The sequence below is a fragment of the Cantharellus anzutake genome (assembly GCF_015039405.1).
Source record: "Cantharellus anzutake strain C23 chromosome Unknown EI90scaffold_193, whole genome shotgun sequence".
Classification (NCBI taxonomy): domain Eukaryota; kingdom Fungi; phylum Basidiomycota; class Agaricomycetes; order Cantharellales; family Hydnaceae; genus Cantharellus; species Cantharellus anzutake.
In genome coordinates this window covers 114,381-132,413 of record NW_024067143.1, presented here as the reverse complement: position 1 = coordinate 132,413, position 18,033 = coordinate 114,381, and the positions used below count along the sequence as shown (strand labels likewise).

The window sequence follows — 18,033 nt, the reverse complement described above, 5'->3', positions numbered from 1 at the left end:
TAGCCCTAGAAGAAGCATCAGGGTCTGATTCAAGTGTCCCATCCGGTCGAGCAGTGACTTGCTCTGGCCCACCACCAAGCCAAGTTCATGCTTCCCTCGGACTCTGGCTTCAGCGGTTTGCTCCAGTTCGCCGTGTACCGCATAAAAGGTGGCATCTTGTTGGTCGTTACTGAAGGTTTGCTGCGAAGAGAGATCCGGTTTCCTGCCCATGGCGCCAAAACACGCCTGCAAGGGCAAGGTCACACGAAAAAAAACGAGTGGTTTATAAAGAAACTATTATGGGAGATCCGCAGAAACGGCCATCGTCGGACGATGATGAGGATCAACATGATCCTGAAAAAGCAACCACTTCAGGGCTAGTTCCTGAGGGTTTTAAGATCTCTCACCTCCAGAGGAGGTGATCGACTTATGTGCCAACCACGTTATCGAGCTGTTGGAGGGTGGCTGCGCCGGTTGGCAACTTGATGCGGTCCGGTCCCTGCGATTTCATCGTGCGACATATGTTGAGTAACTCGGCATCGAGATCAAGGTTATGTGTGAAAGAAAAGCGGCAAGACTCAGAATGAGAACTAAGGAAGAAGCCAGGCCAAGCACCTTAGTGACCAAGTGAGTGTTTCACAGCTGCGATAGACTCACAAGATCGCGCACGACGAATCGATGGAAAATGCAAAGTAATTTCGCAGAGACCAGCGTTATCTGATCAGCATGCGTGAGTTACAGGTCCCATCGCGCTACGGGGCAACTTACCAGTTAGAAGCCAGAGAAGGAAGGAGGCGCTTCAGCCTGTTATGGCAACACCAACCTACATGCTCGCTCTCGAGGAGCAATGCACCACGTTGGTTGAGGTTTTCTTTTCGTATGCTCCACTCACATTGAGGAAGCTTGCTACTCTTATGCTACCCTCTAGAAAAGGTTGGCTAGGTTTAGTCTCGGCGTGCAGCGTACAGCATCAGGATGTTTCTGTGGATTCACCGCATTTGCAGCTTGGGACAATAGATATCAATTCGGACAACTCCGGTACAGTGACCACCCAACACGTGACCATTTCTGGGCGAGCAGCTCGCCCAGAATCTTCCCACGCCTCATAACTTGAAAAGCAGCAATTCGTCCTTATATACATGGCTGATTCGTGCCATATCTTTGTGTACTGTTGCTCTTCTTGGACTCACTCTTCTTCAGTTAATATATATATATATATTGTGTACATATTGTTACATTGCGTGCATATATTGTTACGAAAACATATATAGAAACAATGGAGGGAAGATAAATTGATGTAGGGGTGGCAAGAAGTTTATCCTAACGCGGACTAGAATAGAATAATACTAGGTGAAGATTTAGAACAAGTAAACGAGTGAATATGATAAAAGGTATACCGACCTCAGTCTCGCGGTTGTGAACGCAATGAGAACTGAGGGCGTCAGCGAAGTAAACATCGAGCTTTTAAGCGTCAATTAATCGAATGTAACAGGAGTGAGGATTATTACAAGTGAAGCGACCAACAGGTCGGAAAAAGGAAGATAAATGTTAAATAAACATATAGTGATAAGACAGTAGAAATAAACCTAACATCAATCATTGGGCATCTCACCGAGATAATGTAGGTTGGGTATCCTTGCGCTAAGCGTCGAACCAACCGTTGCTGTCTTACAACATATCCATGGGAAACGATGGTTGGGTGTCATAGCTTGTCTACAAAACAAACTATTTGAGGATCCCCTCGTCCATCATCGCCTGGACCGCAGCCTTCATGGAGCCACGAAGTGATTCCACGTCTTTGGCAGTGAACATGTCACCACCATCCTGCAGGTTGGCAGCCCGAACTTTGCTGAATTCACGCCTGAATTGGCTAAAGTCCTCCGGGTGCAGACGGCATAATGGTGGATCACACACCGTGCCCCCAATCGACCTCCGTTTCCTTGGAGTACACCAACGCCATGAACATCGCAGCCAGCACTTCTTTTGGCTCAGGTTGCCCAACCAACGAGCAGCCACTCGTCAGCCGTCGATGTGAGTCCAAGACATATGCTTCCAGCATTGCTGTCATGGTGTCGCACCTATCCATGGGGCCGCCCCTTTGCGACTGAAGGAGTCGGTCCACCCAACTTGCGTGCAAAGATCGAACCATGCATCGGGGCGAGAGGAAAAATGACCCTTGCATCAGGGCCCCTACGCTCAACTCTCCCTTGTCTTCCTTTGACACCATGAAGACAAAATGGACCTGGCCCGGGGCCATGATGCTAGAAAACAAGATTAACCACCATGGAAAATCGCTGGAGGGAAGAAAAACCCTACAGTGTTTGCCCCGGGCAGAGGACGAAGCACCCAAACCGGTTCGGGGAGTGGAACAGGTACTCGAATCCGATGCTACCTTGGGTATCCAAGTCGTCGTACTTAACGATCAAGGGGACCTCCAATTCAATGGGGAAGAATATCAGCTTGTAACCTGCAATGCAATGCAGGACGGTGCCGACCCCATCTTCATCCAGGTGTGGAGCCGTAAACGACCCCACGGTGGCCAGCATCGGTGTCCTCCAAGAGTTGTAATCTTCCGGAAGATCGCCTCCACGTTCGTCGAGGTACTCGAACAGGAGACCGTCGAGAGAGTTGAGGAGGCTGTGAAAAGGAAATGGATCATCAGCATGGTGAGAGATGGTAGAACACGGATTGTTACCTTTCCACAGGAAGACGGACAACCCCCTTGAGGTGGTGTACGACCAACGGCCGTGAAGTTCGCCAATCAGTGAGTTCGTCAATCACTTGTGGCAGTGGCTCCCACGACTGTTCATCATCCTCCCCTGATCTGGAGCTGTCAGAATCTGGAGAGCATTCCCATGAGCTTGACAGCATGTTTCAAGGTAGGGCAACTTACTGAAGCATTGAACGTGAGCTGCCTTGCTCAACCGAGAGAGGAGAAGGGAACGGTCCAGCACGGTATCGCTGGGAGGCCCGACCAAGACAAGGAGGCCCACGTCGTTTACCAAAGATTGGAAATCCTCGGGAGACATGGTGAGCGCTTCAGCTTCCACCATTGCGTGGGGGGACCAGGTTGAGTCCCAAGCGACGGATGATACCAAGCGATTTAGCACGAGGATGGGTTCCTGGGAACGACGAGTTATCTCACTAGCTGGTTTTAGTCATGGGAAGAAAAGGACTCACGGAATCAGGCTTGCTAGGGAACTGGAATGTCTCCTCGTTCCATTCACAAGTCATACCATCATTGGTGGAGACGCAAGAGAAGGTGAAGCTATACAACACCTGCATCATGAATAAGAGATCATTGATTAGATTGACGTTCATGATGCAATCATGCTGGACACGCACCTTTTCGGTCGAGTGGTGAGAAGAAGAAGGATGCGGGGTAGAGTTGGGAACACGCGAAGTGGAGTCAGGGACGACCAGCTCAGGCCAATCGTTGATGTCGTCGAGGTCAGGGACAGCAAACTCGGCGATGAACTTACGCCAGTCATCATCCCCCCTCTGGAGGTGGACCCCTTCGTGACAGTGGCAGCTGTGCCATCCTCCATCGACTTGTCTTCAGCCATGGCCTTCTTCTTTCCCTTTCTCCTCTTCGACGCCCGAGTGGCTTGGGCCTTGTACCCGTCGGAGTGGCCTACAGAGTGCTGCGAGCACGTGCGCTTTCGTTTTTGGAGGTCAACACCGTCTTCTTGCATCCGGTCAACGTCCGGAGGGGGGCTTGGGGGCTCGAGGTGTTGTGGTTAAGGTAAGTCCATGTGTGGTTGAGGATGTAGAGGTCCTGTACTGCTAGACCCCCTCTCTCGCATACACTCACCACCACTTGGAGGATCGCGTTCTCCATCACAACCTCCCCACCGGAAATAGAGGGGAAGGGGGCCCCCTGACAGACATGCGACGCCAGCGACGTCCATGTGGGAACGGTGCCAGCCCGATTCATGGTGGTGTCCATCAGAAGGACAAGAGGAGAAACGCAGACAGCCAGTGCCAACGTTATGAACGGAGAGCTGGCGCCGTGTGAGCAAGAGTGAGTGGAAATAATACGATATACTTACTTTTCATCTTTCGTCCATTGGATGTGTTCATGCTGTAGGATCGTCAGGAAAGATCGTTCCCAGCAATTCCGGGAGGGGGGGGGGCTTACCAGGCACTCAGATCCTAACTCGAGAATCTGACGGAGGCCCCATGCGGCATAAAGGATATTCGCTCCTAAGCGGCACTGGCCAGCAAGCGTCTCGAATGATTTGGCTTTATTTAAAAGCCGATTTGCGTCGCCAGCAAGGAGCGAAGTGGGAAGAACGCTTCCATCCGCTTCATGGGGCTGGTGCGTTATTTCGGCAATAAATCCGCTTTCCTGACCTGCAGGGGTGTAGTCGAGGAGGGCGAGACGGCACTGTTGCACCCAGTACTGGATCTCGCGCTTGTGTCCATGTACTCGCTGTGGACGACTGGGGATCTCCACAGGATTTGGATATGCTGGGAAGTTAGACGAGTACTGCGTCCACATTAGGGCTAGCCTTGTCTGAAGGAGCCCAAAGAAAACGCCTTGAAACATACGCCTCGCAGGAAGTATGCGAAACCTGTGTGATGACGAGAGGGATGTAGATGTCGGGGAGATCCCCGCCTGTTTTTTCTCCTCATTTTTTGTGAGGGTTTCTCGGTACTCGATCCAGTTTTCAATCCCGGAGCAACAGCTTTGGATGGCCTCCAACGGCAGGCCCGAGAGTGGGGGGATGGGGATGGTGGAATGCCCTTGGAAGTACGATATGATCTTTGAAAGCTCAGTGGGGACCCAGCTGTCATCCCAGATCAGTGATTCCATAGCAGTAGAAAGTGTCGGTAGTGATGGTTTTGGAACGAGAATCAGCAGCGATGAGCAACGAAAAAAAATAAGCAACCACGTCACGCGACGCTTGCCCGATTTAGTTTATTCATTCTTCGAGCTTGTTATGCTTATGGAATCGATCGACTGTTAATTCATTTGCTTATTTCCTTTGGGGCAATCCACCGAAAAAAAAACCGTTGAGGCGTTTACATATGGATGATCATTTTCCATGCATTTTTTACAGTGCGCCCAGTATCCATAACTGCTTATTTAACCAATGATAACAGCGCCTAATTGGTGTCAGTAAAACTAAGCGTTACAGGGAATATAATAAATGAGATATAAGGCAAGGTTGACAAACGTAACTAACCGTGGGAAGATTCTGGGTGAGCTGCTCGCCCAGAACTTTCCCACGGTTCGATGGCACACGGATCCAGTAGTATCCCAAATACAAGATTGTAGCAGTATCGACTGGGGGATGAACAAGCGTAACGATAAGTCGTGGGAAGAGCAACTTGTCCCGGACTGGTTGGAGGCCCACACAGACCGATAAGAGCAAACGCACCCACAGGACCAAAAATAAAAATATACAAATGCTTGACACCATCAAAGACTTGCCAACTATACGGCCATGATAGGGACAAGAGCCAGCATCAGCAAACTTGGTAGGGAGCTCTTGGAGCTCTCAGAGCTCTCAGAGCTCTGTGAGCAAATTGAGTCTTTTTGCTGTGCACCCTCTACACATTGGGTGGAGAAAATTAAATGTTTGAATGATTTTATTCTCCTAAGGATGCAGAAGTGCAAAGATAATATGTATATACATTTTTGGAAATGCATATTAAATGGCCAGCATCATTACTTGAAACACTCTATGAGCTCTATGAGCTCAGTGAGCTCATAGAGCTCATAGAGCTTTTTGTTTTTAAATCATGGATGGTCTTCATATCTCCATGAAATCTGCTTAGTTATTTTGGCACCAGTAGTGCAAAGATAATATGGATATATATGTGTGTAAAATGGCCATTGTCATTGCTCTGAAAGCTCTATGAGCTCTATGAACTCTATGAACTCAGGGGGCTCATAGAGCTCATATACCTTTTGTGTTTACTAAAATCAGCACCTTATTTGTTTATTGCTATTTACAAAATATGAGGAAAACTCTGAAATTCCAAAATTTGCACTTTATCTTTCATCTCATTTCTTGCTCAAAACTCAACCAATTTTGATGATTCTATGTGAATTGGAAAGCACCAAAGTGTGGCAATGTAACCATGCATGTTATGTAGGGTATAAATCAGTTTTAACAAAGTGTTCCAAATGAAGTAAATTGAAAATACCACCCAATAAAGCAAACAAAAAGCTGATGTATTCTTCAGATATCATCCAAGCCTTTGACACCAAATTTCCCATGGTCAAAAAGCCATGGTTATTTGGCTCACTGTCAGGGCCCAGCCCTTGTTCTGTGATGGGCCCAGGGGGATCCTCCTAGTCACTGGGGTATCTAGTCCCAGTCCGAGATCCTCAAACTCACTGAGGGGGCTAAACCTTCTCAACCTCCTCTACAAATGGGAGCCAGGAACTATACAGTTTTCAGCTCTTTGTTGACTTTCCATAAATGGCACCCCCCCCGTGGGAACGAGCTGCTCACCCAGAAAGTTCCCACAGTTGTGGCTGTGATGGTTTCTGGGTGAGTAACCCAGAACTTTCCCATGGGTCTGCATGCATGCGGGATTGTGGAATAGTGAGGGGCTGTGCCCTGACACTCACCAAAACATGGTGGGAGACTTTTCTAACACTGAAACATACATTGCTACATTGCCCCACTTTGGCACTTTCCAATGCACATTGAATTATCAAAAAAGTGAATTAATTTTTTTTTTCCAATTATTCCTAATTTCCTGAAATATCTCTCCCTAACTTATCCCAAAATTTCTGATTTTTCCCCTGATTTTTTGGACATTCTCCTTTTTTAGAAAGTCCCCCATTTTCTGAATTTTCCTTAATTTTCCCTGATTTTTTTTCAAGTTTTTAGAAACCCCCCAGTTCCCCCTCAGTTTCCTCCCATTTTCCCCTTCATCCCCCCCCTCAATTTCCCCCCCATCCCCCCCTTTGATTTCCCCCTCATTCCCCCCTCCCAATTTCCCCCTTCAAATTCCCCCTCATTCCCCCCCAATTCCCACCTCAATTTCCCCCCATTTCTCCCCCATTCCCCCCTCCAAATTTCCCCTCATTCCCCCCCCCCCCATTCCCTCCCAATTCCCCCTTCAAATTTCCCCTCATTCCCCCCCCATTTCCCCCCTCCATTTCCTCCCTCATTTTCCCCCTCATCCCCCCTCATTCCCCCCTCATTCCCCCCTCCAAATTTCACCCCATTCCCCCCCTCCATTTTCCCCCCACTTCCCCCCTCAATTTCCCCTCATTTCCTCCCTCATTCCCCCCAATTCCCTCCTCATTTCCCCCTCCAAATGTCACCCCATTCCCCCCCTCCATTTTCCCCTCATTTCCCCCTCATTTTCCCCCCATTTCCCCCTTTAATTTTCCCCTCATTTTCTCCCTCATCCCCCCCAATTCCCCCCATTCCCCCCCTCAATTTCCCCCCCATTTCCCCCCCATTTCCCCCCCACTCATTTTCCCACTCATTTTCCCGCATTTTCCCTAAGTAATTTCAGATTAACTGCATTTATATCCCTAAATTTGGCTTATATATTGATTGGGCTACATACCCTTGGTGTCTGGTGCCGCATTGGTGCTGAAAGTGAAGCTGAGTTTGTTCAGTCCCTTGTATGGTAGGGACTTGGCTATGGCTAGTCACATGATGCCATAGTCAATGCTTTTAAATTTAAATTTTAATATCGGGTAAATTAAACACTCAGGGAGCTCATATAGATAATAGTCCCCTGTGTGCAAATATAGCTCTATGAGCTCTCAGAGCTTTGACTACTTTTCGGAGCTCTCAGAGAAGGGGACCTGCAATTTCAAAGTACTGAAGCTCTGAGAGCTCTGAGAGCTCTATGAGCTCTATGAGCTCTCAGGCCTCCGCATCCAGGTTTGCTGATGAGGGGTGGGGCTCTATAGCGTACCCATTCTGCGCTGCTAAGCTAACCCAACAGGGCATTTTCAACAAGGGGCCCCGAATGCATAAGCGAGAGCTTCGAGTCACAGCCTGCACCATGGCACGTCATGGCAAGGTTGAAAACGCCCTGTTGGGTCAGCTTAGCAGCGCAAAGTGGGTACCAAGCCCAAATGAACAACACTGTAAAGTCGAAAGAATAAGAATTAGAATAAAAACAAAATCAGGATGTCTAAACGATGGAAAATAAGAATGAAAGAGATCGGGCAGCATTCATACCCCAAAATTATTCAAAGCGTTCCCCAAGCTATCAAGGTTGGCATTTTGGAGGTAAGCCAGGTTCGGAGTTGTGGAATCTGTTGAAGTCCTAGGGGGCTTGCAGCATCACGGAGTCAAGATATGTGTGGGGAGGTGAAAGGGGGAATGAAAGGTGAGCGCTGGAAGGGCCCGGACAGTGCTGACTGGACATTCCGGAACGGGTACTTGGTTGGCGAGGGGGGGGGAGTTTTGTTCTTGAGGTATTGGAGCTCATAATTGGAGAGACTGCGAAATGGAAATGTAAAAGAGTTTGACGAGCTTAGGCACCACAATCCCGTCGTCGGACACAACGCCTGAAGACGATAACGGCAAACATGATGAGGTTGGTTGATCGCCACGCTGTCCTTGCAACAAAGAAAAGCACAGACATTTCGGCAACGCAGATGACCTAGCCTGTTAAAAAAGGAAAACACGACAACAAGATGATGAGCTTGAGCACTAACAGCAATGCAATGAAGTCGATTACCACACTGTCCTTACAAGCAAGGAAAGTGCGAAAAGTGCAGTCGTTTCAAACACGTATATCCAACCCCTAAGATGCGGATGATAAAGGTAAAAGCTAAAAAAGGTCCCGACACCAAGGACGAAGCAGGAAAGAGTAATTAAAAGGCACACACCTGAATAGAGATACAATAACGGCAAACGGGATAAAATTGGCTACTGCACTATACTTGCAGTCAAGATGTTCCAACCAACAAGGTACAGACGCTCCAATCACGCGTTTTCCAACCTTTTAAGGTGCAGAGAATAAGAGTGAAAGCGACGAGGTATGGTACAATAATGACAAACAGGGGAAATTGGTCGCTGCGTTGTACTTGTAATCAAGAAGAACACAGACATTCCAATCGCACGTTTCCAACCTTTAAGGTGTAGAATGAGAGTGAAGGTGACGAGGTACGGTACGATAATGGCAAACAGGGGAAATTGGTCGCTGCGTTGTACTTGTAATCAAGAAGAACACAGACGTTCCAATCGCACGTTTCCAGTACGGTACGATAATGGCAAATGGGGGAAATTGGTCGCTGCGTTATACTTGTAATCAAGAAGAACACAGACACTCCAATCACAAGTTTCCAACCTTTTGAGGTGCAGAGAATAAGGTGACGAGGTACGCTACGATAATGGTAAACGAGGGAAATTGGTCGCTGCGTTGTACTTGTAATCAAGAAGAACACAGACATTCCAATCGCACGTTTCCAACCTTTAAGGTGTAGAATGAGAGTGAAGGCAACGAGGTACGGTACGATAATGGCAAACAGGGGAAATTGGTCGCTGTGTTGTACTTGTAATCAAGAAGAACACAGACGTTCCAATCACACGTTTCCAACCTTTGAGGTGTAGAATGAGAGTGAAGGCGACGAGGTACGGTACGATAATGGCAAACAGGGGAAATTGGTCGCTGTGTTGTACTTGTAATCAAGAAAAACACAGACACTCCAATCACATGTTTCTAGCCTTGAAGGTGCAGAGGATAAGAGTGAACACGATGAGGTATGCTATGATAAAGGCAAACGAGGGAAATTGGTCGCTGCATTGTACTTGTAATCAAGAAAAACACAGACACTCCAATCGCACGTCTCCAACCTTTAAGGTAGAAAAAATAATGAGGTGCAGGTGCTACGTGGGGGCAGACGTGATGGGATTGGTTGCTGTACTATCCTTGGGTCTCCAACAAGAAGAGTACAAACATTCCAATTGCACATCTCAGAGAGATATGAGCATTGGCCAGCTGCAAGTATGTGGGCAGAGAGGAAACCGGATATACCCGCAACAATTGTACAGTTTATTATTATCGGATACACCCGCAACAATGGCATTACCTAAGTAGTTCAAGTATAGTTAATTATTGATAAAATTAAAAGAAAAATTAGTCCATGATGCAAATGGTACGGGGGGATCACATCAGATAAGATGTGTCCATGGTTCAGCAACATGTTTCATGTAGCGAGGCTGATCAAGATCCGGTTCAAGCACGATTTGCCAGTTGCTGCCCTTAGGGTGGTATTGAAGCATCTCGGCACTCGAGTGGGTGATAGATGGTGTTTCGCCATTCCTCATCATCTCGTCACGAGCCCAACATGCAACATGGCGAATCACGAAATCCATAGGGCCCGACGTTGGCCACATAGGCACCGAGAATTTTGACAAGCCCCGAGGCTGGAGAGAATGGGCACTAACAAGAACCTCGAAACGATGGAGTTCAATGTCAAAAGGTTCTTGATGTACCCTAGACTGCAGCCAAGTGGCCGTAAACATGATGCCCTCCATAGGATGAATGCGATCGCTTTGATTGGGGGGAGGGTGCTGTTGTGGTGAGCAGGGAACGAGGGGAGGATATTTCTCGTACTGGAGGAACGAGTGAAGGTGATTGATCTTGTTGGCCTTCGGAGGTGCAATGTCCATGAGAGCCGTGATATCAACGTGATCACGCGTAAACGCCACATCTACATACGGCAAATCTAATGTGAAGTGGTGATTGTTGAGCGAGCCCACATAGATGTTGGAGGAACAGGATTTCCCCTCTGAACGCAACTTCTCGGCCATTTTATCACGATTATCCACGCACTTGAAGAGCAACTCCATAGATGGTGGCTCATGCCGCCCACCCTTCCTTGAATGATGCGTTGCATAAACTCCTTGGGCGTGGCACTTTTCCAACCAGGCCAGCTCTGCATCCTGTACATCAACTACGGTGAGGCGATACCAGTGGCCAAGAGGAACCACGGCCGACGACACAGATTGTGAGGGGGCGGCCACGCCACCACGGTCACTCAGTGGCGTGGCACGACGCCCAGGAGCAGTCGTAGGAAGACACTCCGGCTCCATCACCGCGGTGTCGACATATTGAACGAAGCCGCTGCCTGATGCCTCCTGACGATTTAGGCTCAAGGACGGCGACGAAGCTACAGCAGGGGTAGGACCGTGGCCCATTGGCAATGCAGCAGGTTGTTGAGTGGGTGATGCAAGGATTGGCAAAGGTGGGGTGTCGGGGTGTCGGGGACTGCCTCCACTCAGCGGCACCGATGCCTCCGGCCTTTCATCGTTTGGCCTCGAGAATGGTAGAGGAACGACAGGTGCATCGCAGTCTGGCAATGCAACATTTCCTGTCTTGCGAAGCGACGAAGAGGAATCAGGCGAAGAACGACCCAAGGGTGGGGAGTGAGTCGTAGGTGCGAGAGAGGATTTCTGTGCCTCACGGCGCTTCTTGTACTCCTGGAACGAGATTTTTGGTCTCTCGGCACTCGTTACTGTGGAAGACGGGGGAGAATTAACATGGGACGTGGCCCCTACCCCTAGAGTCTTGATACCCACGGCACCGAGAGAAGAACGATCGGGGAGAGGAGACGTAAGGAGGGAATGGGATGGAGTTGTGAGGGGGACCGTTGGTGCCAAAGATGGGGGAGGATTAACATGGCTCGTGGCCCCTAAGGAACGCGAAGTCTCGATACTCGCGGCACCAGGAGAGGAACGATCGGGGAGAGGAAATGACCTGGACGCAAGGGGGGAACGGGATGGAGGAGTTGTGATGGGGACACCAGCAGCGAGTACATGATGGCTTGAAGCAATGGGATCAGTTGTATCGATGTCCATTGCGTCAGGATCACTCTGCAATCTTAGCCTCTTTCGAGGGCATCTGGCAGATTGCCGATCAGGCCTGTACTTGTGCCAATTACTGACGATGTGGTAGTCATGGGCGGACAGTTGCCTCTTCTTTTTCCCATGTCCCCGTTCCCAGATCTCTTGACATCTGGCAGTGGCATGTGAGTCGCCATCCCGCACATCTTGCAAGAGCTGACCAGCGGCACGCACGCTCTGTCGGTCACTGGAAAATTTTCGAGCTGCCGATTCAACCCTTTCATCATACTCGGACGAGTCCTCATCATTTTCTTGATGGGGAGGCTCAAAGTGAGGACGGAATTCGTCATCACTGGAGCTCCCGGCTCCATCATGCCAGGTGGTAGACACTACTCTACAGCCAAGTACCGAAGATGATGGACGGGGTGAAAGACGGGGTGAAAGACGGGGTGAAAGACGGGCCGGAGGCACAACAGGAAAGAGGCCATGGCCAAAAAAAGACTTGATTTTCCGACACAGTTCCTCCTCTGTGTAGAGCGGGTTGTGTGGAGGATAGAGCGCGTCTGCGAGGGCCAATTCCACTGGAGTGGAGAGGTCAGGTGAACCTGGATAGCCATGGGCTGGCTTGATGATCCAGGGTGTTGGGCGAACGGGTATGAACTCGAGCTGCTTGAAAACAATGTCCCTCGACCGCTTAGATGGAAGCGATGCGGACTGAACTGCCATCTTATGACTGTTAACATCCGAATCCGACCAGCCGCCTGGCACAAAATCTCGCTGAAGACTGGCCCCACTCCCAACGACTTGAACCCCAAAGACAGGAACGCCGTGACGGGATAGCCTTGCCATTGTTGAACCCAGCGATGGGCAGTCGTCCGGGAAAGGGAGCTCAAACACAGCACCCACCAGCTCATCGTCCACGCCCAAAAAATAATTACCATCGTGACCACGAAGAAGCCGCTCGATGTGACGATGACAGTACCATCGACCAACACCACCCAATTCGTAAGCGAACGTAAATACTTGATCCACAGTGTCGATCAGATCCTCAAGGTTCCTCCCCCGACATCTTAGCTTGTCCTTCCACTCAAAAGAAGCTTGAGTTAACCCATCTCGCGTTCGAGGCATTGGCACACATTGTTCGACTAGGAGAAAATCGCTCCGGATCGCATCCCACCACGAGAAGAGGTCAAATTGAGACTGCACGAACGTCTCAACACGGTGGATATACTGAATTTTAAGACACTTTCCCCCACGACAGTCCTCAACAACTGAGGAATCAGGAAGAGGGGGGTCGAGGGAAGTGCGACGAATGAATGGACAATATGGTGCATTTTGTGAGAACGTGAGAGGCATGCGCGAGATTGATGACGAGTAGAGGGAGGGAATGGGTGAAGTTCTTGGGTATTGGGGAGCATTGTGTAATTTTCTACGTTCGGCAGGGGTAAGGAGGTGATAAGGGGTGAAGGAGTAAACAGGTTCTCCGACAGGATTTCCAAGAAAATTGAAGCTTCTCAGAGTGTTTGCGTAACGCAGTATCCATGAGTGGATGACAAAGTCCTTGGGAGGTTTTGCTACCCGGATCCCTAATAGTCATGAGAAACGAATTGCGCCAGCAGGGTCGAAGAAACATACCTGCGTGCGTGCGAGCCATCCACTCTTGCACAGTCCGACGCAGGGCGCTGGAAGGTCCCACGTGTTTATATGGTATGAAGGTCCCAGACGTGGTCCAGGTTAGCGGAGTGTCAAGCCCCTACAGTAATTCAGTCGACGTTCGACAGCGCTGATCTTTGATCCTTGTTCGTACCGTTTCCGCCAGTGCATTGGGGCCTACCGAGCGTCCAGCTGGAGCAGCAGGCTCTGCGGTTTGCGAGAATGCTGCATCACGAGCCGAACCCAGGGTTGACACTGCATTTCGTGACATCGGGACGATTTACGGTAGAATTGGCCGAGCTTGCAAGGTGTTTGGGGGTTTGTATTTTTTTTCGTGGGAAAAGCGCGTCATGGAGCCACCCCGTGGGACTTCATCGGACCCAAAATGCTTGGCCATTCAGTTTGACATAGCCAGGGTATTGGAATTCGCCCAAGACACGTTGTGAGGAACATAGGAGGTAATTGAGGAAGAGGGGATAGTAGTTCGGAACAACACCATTTGATAGATTCGCTTTCCAGAAGGAGAGCCCCACACCATGTACACAGATTCTGTTGCCAATCAAATCAATCGGGAAAAGGCGATAGGAGGGCCAAAGTTGATCGTCCGATATTGTAGCACTTGGTTGCACACAAAGGGTTTAACAGTGGGTTGTTGCGGATGGGTCGTACCTACTTGACGTTGACTCTGAGAACGGTGAAGCCTGGAGCGGATGGCTTCTGGATGGAGGGACATGGCCGATTGCAGATGTGAGTGGCAAGAGATTAGAACGTCGTCATCATTTTCAATGGGATTGATCCGAGTGAGGGAGTTTGCCCAAGTGACGAAGAGGAGGTGAACGACACACGTGAAAACACAGTGCTGATGGTTGCAATGCGTGGCACGTTCAGTATCTCCGTAATAGCAGCAAGTCACTAGAACTTCCCCGCTTTCCAGACACACTGTACGCGCACCAAAAAAAATGAAGGCCATACAAAGTAAATGTGATCGTAATCAGGGAGAAAGGATTGGGCGACGCCGTGGATGGCCAAGTCGCTCATGTCTCGCATCAGTGGAGTGAGCAGGCACGAGGCGCTGTCCGCGGCTCTCAGTTGGAGACGCGGCGTTCCGGAGATGGCGAGGCACAGCGAATGGGTGGCATCACGGACACGTTAATGTGAGGTGGTGAGAGTACTGGGGAATGGGAATCATGACGAATCAAACAATCTACATGTGAATGTCAGGTGATGAGAGACAAATCAGGTGATTTAATTGACAATCCAAAGTGTCCACGACCGCGACGATTATAGATTGTCTACCCAAAATAAATACAAGCTAAATGTGAAAAATATTGTACGGGTTCGTTGAAAGATGAAGTTCATCGGTGACTTTGGGAGGACAAAATACATGGATGGCATCATTATGCGATAGTTGAGATATAATCCCACATTCCGCCCATGCACTCAAATCTTCCAGCTCCACCAAAGGTGGGTTCGTAGTGTTGTGGGAGGTATTGGGCTGGGTGGGTGGAACGTTCAAAAATGAGATCGACCGAGAGGGTAAAGCTTGTGCATCAATATCTTTCATCATGTCCACATACTTAATGCGGCCCTCTTGAATCGTGAATTTAGTATAAACACGAAATAGATCGATGTAGCCTAGTCACAACGTGAGCGGGAATGAAGATGCGATCATGTTAATACTGCACGATGCGTACCTGCTAGCTCTAGAGCGCTCTGGCTTCCATGCTCACAGACAGAGACTGTCCAACCTGCCTTATCGCCAAGATTTCCCTCCGGAAATCGACACCGAAACACTCCAAGTAGTTGGTCCTGCCACCGACGATCCAATGGCACAATGATTTCGCAGACCATCAAATCTTGTGCCTAAAAAAAAATTGGAAATCATTGAAAAATATAACCTTGAATTCAATTGCATGCATACCTGAGGGAAAAACCAAGCGCCTTTCAAACTGATTTGGCACTGGGCCACCCAAGCGTCGAGGAGCAATAGAGGCAAAGGCACATCATCACCCGGTAGAGAGACCCATGGGGCCATAACACTCAAGGATAAATGTTTGGTGGCAGGAGCCGGGGTGCTAGACTTCTTTTTGAAGTGCGGGAGGGACCTCCCAGTCGAAAACATGGTGATTGTTCGAGTGTGGGAACATTCTGGGTGAGCGACTCGCCCAGAAACTATCACAGCCACGAGTGTGTGGCGAGCAACTCGCCCAGAAACTATCACAGCCACAGGTGTGGGAACACTCTGGGCGAGCAACTCGCCCAGAATATTTTCACAGTCACGGGGCCTTGCCACTGTGATCCCATCTTGCTCGTGTTCCACCATAGTTCTGTGGCCCGCTCACCTTCTCTCTCGTTTGACACGATAAGTAAGCAAGCGAACGTCGTATATTGCAAGGCACTTACACTTATCATCCACAACCAACAAGAAAATTTGTGGTTAGTTTGGCGACTCGCTATCGTAGCTCATGAAAGAGATCCAGTTTTCCAGGTAGGTTGCCAGTGTGGATTTGGAAGGGAAACATTTTGTTAGAATTCTCGGTATTATGGTGTACGCTTTCATGTTTGTTGATGTTGAGTCATGTGGTGTCTCAGATTTTCACCTTTGTGGTCACATCGGTGCCAAAGTCAGTGCACATTCATGGCACCTGACTATAAAAACCCAATTTTTGGACAACCCAACCTTCCCTCAGTTCACGTACAACGGGACTGAGGCGACTTCGTTATCTCTTGTCTATCTCGCACAAATCATGTATTAAATACTTGTACACCAGCGATAAACTTGCTAGGTGATTATTCTACAATCTATTCTAGTTCACGTACAACGGGACTGAGCGATAAACTCCATTTCCTCTTATATGTTTTACTTTATCAGTCTTGTGTTAAATAACGTTCATGTCCAATGGTATAGCATCAAGGTAGCTTGAATGTTTGCCATAATTCGACTGGGGCAGTGCGCATACATAGTTTGAGAGCCAACTGCTGGGGGAGCGCTGTGAAGCATCTCTTTCAGAAATATCCTAAGAGGCTATATGATAACATGACTTATGTCTATAGCCATTCAATACTCTTTTGAATTGTTTCCCTTTTTTTTTTTTCAGTTCTCCACGCATACATAGACATTTTATCAACACAGTTTTAATACCAACAACCATGAAAGCACACAAGGAAAAGCGACAGACGAAGAAGCAGAAGAAGCAGAAGTGTGACCAATATCAAGAGGCCAATATCGCACCAGTCCGGTTCATTGTAAATCCCGAGTTGAGTTATCTCATCCCTTGTTGATATCAACCACCTACCTTTATTTTAGACTTGAGTCCCAGAGAGCACACAAGGAGCGCCTAAAGGGTATCGATGACTCTCGGATCCGGCATATTGTGGAGGTGGCAGAAAGCAAAGTAGATATCAATATTTGTAATGCCATGACGAACACAAGTATGTTCCTAATACCATTTCTTACCCTCTCTCTCAATGCAACCCAAAATAGTAAAACTCGACTTCGATTATGCTGACATAGCAAGCCACAATGATGGGGCTGTTCCGCCTGCAAAGAGCCAGTCACATCCAAAGGACCTCGAGCTCCCTCCTCTCTCCTCAAATCATGCCCGGACCCTACTTGAGAGTGAGGCTGGTGCGGCCATCGAGGATCGGTCAGGGAACCTGCTGGCTATACGGATCCCAAATGTTTTTAGCCCAATTCATGTATGTTTTCATATCCTCGGCTGCAAAACTCACCTGATTATTTCCAAGGAGGAAATTTTGAATGCTGGTCGCGAGTTCAATCGAAATTTTAAATTCGACAAGAAGAAATCCCGGAACCACTTTGTTCCATCATTGGATCTATTCCAGAATGGCCAAGTCCATTATGGTTACTGGCACCAACAGGGTCACTACGTGAGTTTTGATTGTTTTCTTGATTATTTAAATTAAATATATTCCCATAGGAAATATCGCCTCAAATCTCCACCGATTCAAAGGAGAAAGAACATAATCACCCCTTCCAAAAGAAATGCGAGCCACTCTACCACATCCTCAACATGTACACTGAGAGGATTGCGCCGTCATTGGCAAAACAGAGCGATCAAGTATGGGAACAGATCAGGAAGCACCGGGATCACGAGGGTTTCCTATCTGAAATCAAGTCCCATTTCTTCGGCCAGACGGTCCATTTCAATGCGGATATTCGGCGCCACAAGGATCGGAGATCTGCCTGGTGTGGCTTTGATGCAATAGCCGTATTTGGAGAATACGAGGGAGGAAATCTCCATTTCAGAGAGTTGGGTTGCTCTTTCCCCTCCCATCCAGGAGATCTTTTCTTTATTCGTGGTGCTGGATTGTATCATGAGGCCCGTAGTGGGGATCAAGAGGCTGGGGGCTGGGTTGGCAAAGGGCGAATGGTTTTTGCGTTTTTTTCTGATAGACGGGTATTTGCACACGAGCACATCCCAAGACCTAAGGACCTGGGCGCTATCTATGGGATGCAGGGACAGAAAAAATTCCGTGAACACCACCCCCACCTTGATCGGTGATCTCCTGTGACGTGGACTGCCTGGTATCTAGTCCACGATACCTTTCTTTCTTTTGTCCCTTGTTAAATATATTATTTATCAAGTTGGTG

General features: G+C 48.6%; 4 protein-coding genes across 4 annotated transcripts; 1 reads left to right on the top strand and 3 right to left on the bottom strand.

The window, feature by feature from the left end:
- Nucleotides 1-1,704: 1,704 nt before the first annotated feature.
- On the bottom strand, nucleotides 1,705-4,798 carry EI90DRAFT_3023138 (uncharacterized protein; the record flags this gene model as incomplete). Its single annotated transcript, XM_039057853.1, has 11 exons — nucleotides 1,705-1,918; nucleotides 2,058-2,240; nucleotides 2,326-2,616; nucleotides 2,675-2,819; nucleotides 2,873-3,101; nucleotides 3,160-3,258; nucleotides 3,325-3,402; nucleotides 3,462-3,704; nucleotides 3,794-3,983; nucleotides 4,032-4,063; nucleotides 4,121-4,798. The coding sequence occupies 11 exons, from the start codon at nucleotides 4,796-4,798 to the stop codon at nucleotides 1,705-1,707; spliced, it is 2,382 nt and encodes a 793-aa protein (XP_038907996.1).
- Nucleotides 4,799-10,091: 5,293 nt separating this feature from the next.
- On the bottom strand, nucleotides 10,092-13,689 carry EI90DRAFT_3137578 (uncharacterized protein; the record flags this gene model as incomplete). The annotated part of the gene is made up of 3 exons (XM_039064857.1): nucleotides 10,092-13,351; nucleotides 13,401-13,518; nucleotides 13,573-13,689. The coding sequence occupies 3 exons, from the start codon at nucleotides 13,687-13,689 to the stop codon at nucleotides 10,092-10,094; spliced, it is 3,495 nt and encodes a 1,164-aa protein (XP_038907995.1).
- Nucleotides 13,690-14,730: 1,041 nt separating this feature from the next.
- Nucleotides 14,731-15,540, bottom strand: EI90DRAFT_3137577 (uncharacterized protein; the record flags this gene model as incomplete). Its single annotated transcript, XM_039064856.1, has 3 exons — nucleotides 14,731-15,053; nucleotides 15,113-15,281; nucleotides 15,340-15,540. 3 exons carry the CDS (start codon nucleotides 15,538-15,540, stop codon nucleotides 14,731-14,733), a joined length of 693 nt encoding a protein of 230 aa, XP_038907994.1.
- A 993-nt stretch (nucleotides 15,541-16,533) lies between these two features.
- Nucleotides 16,534-18,033, top strand: EI90DRAFT_3160068 (uncharacterized protein). Its single transcript, XM_039066261.1, has 5 exons — nucleotides 16,534-16,675; nucleotides 16,726-16,850; nucleotides 16,903-17,117; nucleotides 17,166-17,309; nucleotides 17,360-18,033. Exons 1-5 carry the CDS (start codon nucleotides 16,569-16,571, stop codon nucleotides 17,942-17,944), a joined length of 1,176 nt encoding a protein of 391 aa, XP_038907993.1. The 5' UTR covers nucleotides 16,534-16,568; the 3' UTR covers nucleotides 17,945-18,033.

Bases quoted from the DNA above. Each gene is read 5' to 3' on its own strand.
- EI90DRAFT_3160068 (XM_039066261.1), top strand. From the start codon at position 16,569: ATGAAAGCACACAAGGAAAAGCGACAGACGAAGAAGCAGAAGAAGCAG. The intron at 17,118-17,165 runs GTATGTTTTCAT...ATTATTTCCAAG, and splicing joins ATGTTTTTAGCCCAATTCAT to GAGGAAATTTTGAATGCTGG. The intron at 17,310-17,359 runs GTGAGTTTTGAT...ATATTCCCATAG, and splicing joins GGCACCAACAGGGTCACTAC to GAAATATCGCCTCAAATCTC.